Genomic DNA, 10,289 nt, shown 5'->3' with positions numbered 1-10,289 from the left:
TCAGTAGACACAGCGAAAGCAAGGCTCGAGGTAGTTGACAAAAGAGTGAAACAATAAATGCAATGCTGTACGGAATACGCAAAGCATTAAATGCTCCCAACATTCATCTTCTCAAACTCTTATAAATATGAAGTTCTGATTAGAAGCAAGGTTACGAACTACGAATTACGAATTCTGAATACAAGACTTTGTGCAAAAACGCTGAAACGCTGTTCAAATCAAAAGCTCTCAAACTTCATCATCAACCTCACTACATTGCTGTTGTAATACTTTAGTGAGATTAAGCTTAAACTTAAGAGAAAATCACAGTTGTGATAATAGCTTTATTAGAAGCATTGTAACTCTTAGAATTTGTTTACATTAAGTTGTAAGAACTAGAGTGATCAGGTTGTTGATCAGTATACTCTAGAAAGTCTTAGAGGGTATCTAAGCAGATTGTTCCTAGAGTGATCAGGTTGTGATCAGTATACTCTAGAAGACTTAGAAGTTGTCTAAGTGGAAAACCATTGTAATCTTGTGTGATTAGTGGATTAAATCCTTACGTGAGGTAAATCACTCCAAGGGGGTGGACTGGAGTAGTTTAGTTAACAACGAACCAGGATAAAAATCATTGTGCAAATTGTTTTTATCTTACAAGTTTTAAAGCTACACTTATTCAAACCCCCCATTTCTAAGTGTTTTTCTATCCTTCAAAATGTCGACCAACCTTGATTGCATGCCAATGCTACCACTAGTCAAACAATCTATAATCTTGCTACTGAAGCAAATACTTTAGAGTAGTTAAGCCCTGGTATTTAAAGAACTCCTCGAGCAACTAATCTTGCATTATGTCTTTCTATCGACCCATCAGCATTGTGTTTCAGTTTGAACACCAACTTTACGTCAATAGGTTTTTTATGTGTTGACAATTCGACTAACTCCCATGTGTTGTTTCTATTGATTGCATGTAACTCTTCGACCATAGCTAACTTCCATTTTTGAATCTTTAAACCCTCGCTATAGTTGATTGGTTCATCACCTACAAGTAAGGGAAAATGAACTAATTCTCCATCTAGTGTGACTTCATCATCACCAACCACTTCATAGTCATGAGGTCTTGCTTGAATAACTCTAGTTCTTTGAAGTCTTTGGCTTGTATCAGCCGCATCCTCTTTGACTTCGACTATTTCTAGAATGTCAGCAACTATTTCGACTTCGATTGGAATAATTTCTTCGACTACGACTTCATCAGTTTCTTTGTCGAAACCATAGCTCATCAATGGCTTATTGATTGCATTATTATAATTCCAATCCCAAGAAGAATTTTCATCAACCATAATATATCGACCAGTCATGTGATTCGAACAACCTGAGTCGAGGAACCAAATCTTGGATTCGACATAGTTATCTGCAACTGCAGCGATAACCACCATTCCTTCAGAATCATCTGAATCTTAGTGTTTAAAGCTCGCTCCTTCGTCCTTGCCTTTTATCGATCAATTGTCTTTTCTGTACCAACAATGTTTAGACAAGTGCCCCCACTTCTCACAGTGATAGCACTGCACACCTTTCTTATCTTCTTTGTCCTTTCAATAGTTTCCTCCTTCTCTTTTTGAGGATTCAGAAATTCTATCTCCGGCCTGCTACTTGTGAGGGTTCAACCAAGACTTCTTGCCCTGAGTCTTGTGACTTTTCCTTTAAATTTGTTAGAACCACCATTCTTTTTCCATGACTGAGCCTGCAAAGCTTGTATTGAATCTTGAACTCCATTCCTTTCGATAATCCTAATCTCATGCGCTTCCAACGAACCAACCAAGGAAATATGTTATTGAATCTTGAACTCCACTCCTTTCGAGATTAGGGAGAATAAAGGAAATAAGGATTATATTATTGAATTGAATTGTACAAATAGTGATACAGACTATGATTATTTATATACAACGCTGATTGGGCTTGCGTTTACACAACTTGGATTATATTTGATATTATTAGTTTAAATTATATTTGATATTATATTAATAATATCAATCCCAATAATATCTCAACAAATCCCAATAATATCTCAACATCCAACACTCACTTTCTTATTAGTTGAAACATGTGTCGGTCCCTCACTTTAGAAATGGACCCCACATAAAGTGGTAGAACCCACACATGTTTCAATTAATAAGAAAATGAGTGTTAAAGAGTGTTGAAAAAATAGTGTTTCTAGAATTTCTCATTATAATATACTAGAGTATAAAACAAAGAGAAACTAAACAAATGAAATCAATTAACACCATTGTTATTTCATTCGGGTTGAACCAATGAACTTTAGTAAATTTGTCAATGTATTCTTGGTGATCATCCATTTATTTAGTGTTTTTTCTTCTTTCAAAATTTATATTATTAATGATAAATAAATATCATTGTTCTTGATTGAACATCATTATTAATAGGGAATAAGATCAAATCTAATTGTCAAATTTTGTGGCATATTATCAACAATTACTTATAAATGTGATATATATGCATTCAAGTCTCTCCTTCCAAAATAGGATAAAGCTATATAGTTCCCCTAGCTAAAAGCGTGTAGGAACAAAATATTTTTCTGAGTCCTAACAAGAAGTCGACATGTACCTAATCTCTCAAATATGAGTCATGTAGGGAAGAAATGTTTTTCGATATCGATTGAAAATTCGAATGTACCTTTATTATCATTAATTACTCTATCTATTCATTTCCTGATGTATGATATGAGTCGTAGCTAAGTCAATAAGGCGAGGCTGATTTCTTTGAACTCGCTCATGTTTGGCGTGAGCTCGCCCCTACCGCCTTCCAAATATTATTCGAGCTCTATGTATGGTGGGCAAACATAGGTCGATATAGGCATACTGGTACACATTTCCTCAAGCATGAGGCGTGTAGGGGCGAAGGGCTTTCAAGAGAATACCATGAATTTACATAGTCCCCTAAGTGCGAGACGTGTAGTGGCGAAGTGTTTTTAGCGAGACCAATCATTCTTCAAGGGAGGGCTTCCCCTTATGTCCAGGATAATTTTCTTTTGTGTTTGTTTAAGTAATCCTACTACAATTGTTGGGCCCTTTTATTTGGAGTTTCCAAACTCTTAATTATGGAATTTGAGATCTATTTTTACCCTTGAAGTTTGCGCTTTTGTTGAAGTTGATCACGCCTTTTTCTTATATTAGTTTTGATAGTCTTGAGGCGCTTATTATCTCATGCTCCGTAGGGCGTCATCCGTAGGCTCAGGAGTACCCGTAGGATTCTTGTAGATACTTCGTAGAATTTCATATGTAGGCTTAAGAGTCCCCGAAGAGTTTTTGTAGATATCCGTAGGGCTTCACATGTGGGCTTCAGAGTCCCCGTAGGATTCTTATAGATAACACCTAGGGTTTCACCCGTAGCCTTAAGAGTTCTTGTAGAATTCTTGTAGATACCATTAAAAGCTTCGCTCGTGGACTTAAAAGTATTTGTAGTGCTCTTGTAGATACCCCAGGTTTTGTCAGTAGGCTTAAGAGTTTCTGTAGGATTTTAGCATAACACCCAATAGAGATTTGAAGATGTTCTCGAGTTTTGTACTTATTTCCTAGTGCTCGTAAGATGAGAACAATTAGTTTATATCTTCTAATCGACGACTTGTTTATATTTTGAATCTTGATATGAAAGCTTGGTTGCTTTTACGATTATGATTCTTCAAATCTAATTATAGTCATGTTTGAGAAAAGAGATAACACAATTCATTTCAGCCACACACCACCTCTGAAAAGTTGGTATTATTGAGGATGAAAACTTGAGCAAACAACCATATTCTCTAAACTGACCATGAGAAGGTATCAATTCTATATGGGTGAACGCATACCCCAAAATTTTCTTTGATATTGGTCTTATATGCTCCAAACCCTCACCTAAAGTATCATATTAAGTAAACCTTATAGAATGGCAATTTTCATAAACATGTTTACTATAACAAAATCTTCTCCTGACCGACAATGTAAAGAATGAAAATTATTTCAGAGATGGAAATGTGAATCATGTTTAGTTACAAATTATTTATAACTCCTTAGAGTTAAATAGGCCTTTGATCAATGCAAAATAGTTTTTCGGAAGTGCATTAACTTCTCAATGTTTTTCATAAAATTGAATTGGGCATATGTTAGACCCTTTCCCTAAAATCAATTTTATTATTTTTAAAAAATTATAGTTTTTACAAAAATGGGGTGCCAAAATTTTAAAAAATATGCCCTGAATCGATATCACAAATTTCACTATAATCAAAAGATATAATTAATATAAGGCGATGATAATTCTAGACAATAATTATTCAATTGATACGATGTTTCTAAATTGAATTTTATTAATGAAAATCAATCAATCTAATATTACATGTTACAAACAATTATAATCAATAGAATTCCAAATTTGGTGATTTAATCTAGGGTTAAATAAGTTTTTGGTCCCTATAAATATTGCAGTTTCTTTTTTGTCCCTCCTGGGTTTTGACAACGGTTTTAGCTGATTTTGACAACAATTTTTTTTTGTAAAAACTGTTGCCTAAAGGCAGGGAGGGACATACTTACATTGCGATAAATAGTTATAAGCAGATAAAAATCTAGGAACATGCAATTATACAAAAAGCGATAAAACCTAATCATGTAAAAATATTTAGAAAATAAAGAGAGGAATAGAGAAGTGTGCACCACTGTTTATATTAGTTCACCATGTTCATACTTACTTTGCGCCTAATCCTGTCTCCAATGGTGACCCATTGAAAATTAGTAATCTTCCCCTATTTTGACCATTTTTACAATGTATGTTAAATACAATCAAGAAACCATATAATGTTGAAACTAAAACACAATTAAGTATATCCAATTGGAATCTTTCCTCTTCTAATCTATACATTCCACAAACTGAATTCCACAAGATCTTCACTCGATCTTGAATGTTCACCTACTTAGATCCCAAAATCCACTCCAAGCCTTAATCCACAATGGTCTTCACTCAACATTTCCAGAAGTGTTTTGCCTGAGCTCTTGCTATAATCTAACGGAACAAAAACTCCCAAATTTGTCTATAACAACCTTCACTTTGTTCTACCAAAGTCTTTAATGAAGAATAAAGTCTTTCTTTTTGATCTTGAGATTGCCAATCTCAACTACACCACACAACTTGATCTTGATCCGCAACTCAAAACTTCATAAACTTTAACAAAATGGACCTCCTTTACACTAGATCTCACACTCCCTTAGAATTGAGATGCAACCAAGATATGGTAGCATTGCTATAGGTTGAGGATGATTTGAGATGCAATCGAAAATTGTTCTCTAAAATCTAGTTTCAAAATTTTTGAAACTCTTTTAAAATTAGGAGGTTATGAGTTAAGGAGAGAAAATTTGATTTTTATACATGCCAAAGATTAAGCACTAAAAATGAGTAAAATGAACCTCATGATTCGAGTCAAATACAAAAAATATGATTCGAGTCAAATGAGAAAATGATTTCAATCAAGAACTTAAAAACTCATAGTTTTCCTAATTGATTTGAGCCTTTGATTCGAGTCACTTATTCCAGTAAAGAAATTATGTGATTTGAATATTGGATAACTCTAATTCAAATCATACTTCTAAAATTTATTTTTTAAGAAAATTGAAATGTTCATGATTGGAGCAAAAGTTAGTATGTATTCATTTGTGAGTTTCTTGTTCCATGTTTAGACTGATTGACTTGAACTATTTCAAACGACTTGAGACACAAGGTTTTGAATTATGCATGTAAAATACAATTTAGCGAAAAATGCCCAATTCTAAGAGACACACAATGATCTAACTAAGAGGAGACTCGTGTCTAAAATAGTAAAGAAAAAGATAACAAACCAGATAAGTAGCAAAACCCTAAGCCGGGGAGTAACTTCAGTCCCCCCTCCCCATTTTTTATGTTTGGCAACTCGTAAAACTTGCATTAGAGTTGAGTCCATTTGACTCATTATAACTTCTCCCCCTTTGACAAGATCATAAAGAGATACATGATAAAGAGTTTAGGCTTAAATTAATAACAAAAAAAAAACACAGAGTATAATCTAGAGAAAGTAAAGCTAAGTAATAGTTAAATAAAAATATACATAGAAACAAATGATTACATCACCGATGAGCAATGATAAAGATGCACAAAGATATGTTACGCACACATGGTTCAATCAAATTATCACATATTACAAATAATAGATCACATATGAAAAACATATCAATCATAATAAAAATAAAGATAAAGGGGGAGTGGAGCAATCATACCAATTATGACGATCTTGAACTTAACTTGTTGCATACGTAACGTTAGATAAACACATAAACTCATATAATAAAAAATCAACAGAATCAAAAATATTATTGGATAAATATTTCATCATTTATCTTGAGGATCTTTCAACAAGATATATTTGACTTGTTTAATATTCTCAAACACTCTTCCACTAGATATCAAGAAGTGAAATAAGTACCTACTAGGTGTCGGGTCCTTCAGGGTTGGTATCAAGGTCTTTAGGGACCCCTGCCATCTTACATTAGGAACCTTAACATTTCTAATGTGACATAAAGGCCTAATACGACCTTTATCACCATAATAATGATACACAACTTTTGGAGAAGTACTCATTCTATTGTTTCTAATGTGATAGACATTTTTCTTTAAATGTTTCCTTAAATATGTCCTTTCTTCACTTGAACTAATAGAAGTCGTGCCAACATATTTAGTGAGATTAGTTATTTGTCCTTTCAAGTTTTTAATTTTGAGTTTCAAAATTGGACAAGCACCACATTCCACTATATCAACTTTTTCTTTCAAAGTACTAAAAATACACAAATTATCATTTACTGGAGATGCGTGTTCCTCTTTCAAAGAATTTTTACTTTACATCCCCCTCGACTTGATAATTGTAACAGCCCGAGCCTTCGGCGTTCCCGGCACTGTCACCTCACGATCTTCTCTACCCCCCTCACTAGTAGAGTTTTTGCCTTTCGTGGGAATCGAACCCTGTACCCTGGGGTTCAAGTACATGTTCATTCCATTCCCACTACCAATTGAGCTAGTAGCTCAAGTGGTAGTGGGAATGGAATGAACATGTACTTGAACCCCAGGGTACAGGGTTCGATTCCCACGAAAGGCAAAAACTCTACTAGTGAGGGGGGTAGAGAAGATCGTGAGGTGACAGTGCCGGGAACGCCGAAGGCTCGGGCTGTTACATAAAAAGGCAATAATAGTCTAATCGGTTATTCACGTGCTCAAAGTGCTCGTCGGGATCCTCGGTCCTATCATAATTAACAACTTCAGAGGCTTTTCTAAGGAACTTAGTACTCCACTATCAATGATATGCACAAATAGTGGGTTCCAATTTCTTTTCAAAGGAAGAACACCTAATTCGTTTCATTCCCTTCTTAGGGGATAATGAACCTCGGTTGGGACGTAATTATCACTTCTTCCCTCGGAATCGGACGTAGGGGTTTTGTGTCTTCCGCTCCATTGTATGTGAGGGGGACCATGGAGTTTCTTAATTTAATGTGATTGTTCTAGTATGGATAGACTCTATAACGACAGTCAATTGGATGTGCGATGCCACCCATCATATGGTGTTGTTTCATAAATGAGAAAATTGTAAGTTCTTTTCAATTTTCAAGATCCTATCAGTTAAGACCTGAGAATTATGCTAATATACCATGTTATATATGCTACTCAGTAGATCAATGGCTCCTTGTACGCCTAAACTGGATTGCAACAATTGAAGGTTAGAAATAGTCTCTTATCCATGGGCTAGAAATTGCACGGGAGGGAGATTTGGCGGCTCTCCTTGGACTGCTCTTCGGAGGACTCTCGAAGGAGCTAGATAGTACGATGTTGGATAAGATGGAGAGGTCATGAGGAATGAATCTTCAACTTCTGAAGAAAGTGGTTCAGCTTTGGTAGTAGCGGTACCCGCAATAAATTTTTCACATTGAGTGTTTCTTGATGTTGTTATAGTTTTAAGGAGATGTGTTATAGAGCTTTAGATAAATAGTTCAACTTTACAACGATGAGAATCTGAGATCTAGATCAATGAGGAAAAGACAATGGTTTCTGTGAAAATTCATAAGAATTAGGAGTCGATTCCCATAAACCATGTCATTATTCCAATCTGAAACCATAATTGTTGTTAAAATGGTGAGATGGACCTTGAATAGGTGCATTGGACTTCTGGTACGACGACATGGGGGGGGGGGGGGCACTATAATATTATGGGCTCGAACGGCGTGAGGGGGGGGGGGGGGGGGGGGGGGGGGGGGGGAGGGGCACTAAAATATTATGGGCTCCAACGTCCAAGTTAGTGACATAGTCAAAGTGAATTCAAAGTGAGAATGAATTTGAATAACTGGGAATGAGAAGTAAAATGCTACGCAGACAACCGTCTGATTGATTTGGACGGAGTTATCTTGAGAACGTGGAAATACTTATTTCTCGCGTTTGCTTCCTTCATTCTTGCCTATGGACTTTCGCTTTAAATCTTAGGGCAGAACAATAGGTATTGTAAAATGACTTACTACCTCCGGTCTCAAATATAAGGAAAAAAAATTCTATGGTCTTAAATATAAGCAAAAAAAAAAACTATAATTATTATATTCAATGTCACTATACCAAATATACCCGTATATTTTTTTACATTTTAATGTTTGCAACGATTTCCAAAGCAAAAAATAAAGGTAAAATTAGAAAGAGTGTAAGAATTAAATGCACCGAGACACTCTTCTTAAAGGGTGAACTTTTTTATAAATTTGTTTATATATGAGACCCAAGGAGTAAAACTTAATATAATTTTTATTTCAAAAATGACTTAGAATAATAATTAACAACGTGTAGATATTAAAAAAAATTAGTGTTCATGAAACATTTTTGTTTTATTAGGTTGTGACCATACACGTATTTCTCCCTTTGCTAATTGAAAAACCAGTCCCATTAACAAATGTCCCCTTAGAACCATACACAGGTGCCTACCATGTCTCCTATTCACATTTCTTATAAGACACTTAACTCCCTTTCTGTCCCTTATAGTTCCCAATGTTCAACATCCCTTCCATCTCAAATCTCTTTCCAATTTTTGCACCACTTTCTAGTTTCACACACAATACACACGAACACAAAATTATTAACACGCTTTGTTTCACTTTTATAAAACACACGCTTTCTCTTTCTCCCTCTAGACTATAGCTAGAAATTAAATTAAACTTATGGCTTCTTCAAATGGATTTGGCTCTAGCACTACCTCTTCAGGATCTCCATGTGGAGCATGCAAGTTTCTCCGTAGAAAATGTACATCTGAATGCATATTTGCACCTTATTTTTGCTGTGAACAAGGACCTGCTAGATTTGCAGCTATTCATAAAGTGTTTGGTGCCAGCAACGTTTCCAAGATGCTGTTGCATATACCTCCTCAAGATCGTTGCGATGCTGTTGTCACAATTGCTTATGAAGCTCAAGCTCGTATTATAGATCCTGTTTATGGCTGTGTCTCCCATATTTTGGCTTTGCAGCAACAGGTATACTTTCAAACCTAACAGTTTAACACAATAATTATACTACTACTGCATAAATGTAATTAGTTTTTTTTGTTTGTATATTGGTTAGGTAGCAAGCTTGCAAGCACAACTGATGCAAGTGAAGGCACAGCTGAACTCTATATCTCCTAAGAGTTCGTTTGATTTGATTGATTATAACAGCTGCAGTATCAGTGATGGAATGAGCACGCCAGACATTCGAAGCAATAGAGAGGGTTTCACTTTCTTATTCCAAGGTTGTTCTAAGAAAAATAATGATTTGACTGAGCTTCAAGAGCTGGCTCTCAGAATGGCAGGCAACTAAAATTAGGTTAAGCTATAATTAAGGCTTCACTTAAATCTTAACTGTCTTTAATTTGCTTTTCTGGAAGGATTTTTATATATATATATATATATATATATATATATATATATATATATATATATATATATATATATATATATATATATATATATATATATATATATATATATATATATATATATATATATATATATATATATATATAGGAATGCTCATTGCCTAGTTTTGTATATATAAAGAGTCTCCCATGCTTTCAAATTTTCTTTGGAACTGCAATATAGCATTAGACGATTTTGATCATATTAATTTGTTTAAATTTTCTCATAGAAATTAAAATTCCAATATTTTAGGTCAAATGAAAAATCTCACCTTTAAATGTTTTTCAACTATACATTTTTGTAAATATTTAAATAAAATATTATAGTGAAAGT

General features: G+C 34.5%; 1 protein-coding gene across 1 annotated transcript; it reads left to right on the top strand.

Annotated features, from left to right (window-relative positions):
* Positions 1-9,039: 9,039 nt before the first annotated feature.
* Positions 9,040-9,919, top strand: LOC131619205 (LOB domain-containing protein 16-like). Its single transcript, XM_058890330.1, has 2 exons — positions 9,040-9,536; positions 9,625-9,919. Exons 1-2 carry the CDS (start codon positions 9,228-9,230, stop codon positions 9,856-9,858), a joined length of 543 nt encoding a protein of 180 aa, XP_058746313.1. The 5' UTR covers positions 9,040-9,227; the 3' UTR covers positions 9,859-9,919.
* Positions 9,920-10,289: the final 370 nt, after the last annotated feature.

Source organism: Vicia villosa, linkage group LG1, assembly GCF_029867415.1.
Source record: "Vicia villosa cultivar HV-30 ecotype Madison, WI linkage group LG1, Vvil1.0, whole genome shotgun sequence".
Lineage (NCBI taxonomy): Eukaryota > Viridiplantae > Streptophyta > Magnoliopsida > Fabales > Fabaceae > Vicia > Vicia villosa.
Note: the sequence above shows the minus strand (reverse complement) of the source record. Positions and strands in the feature narration are given on the sequence as shown.

Bases quoted from the DNA above. Each gene is read 5' to 3' on its own strand.
- LOC131619205 (XM_058890330.1), top strand. From the start codon at position 9,228: ATGGCTTCTTCAAATGGATTTGGCTCTAGCACTACCTCTTCAGGATCT. The intron at 9,537-9,624 runs GTATACTTTCAA...TATATTGGTTAG, and splicing joins TTTTGGCTTTGCAGCAACAG to GTAGCAAGCTTGCAAGCACA.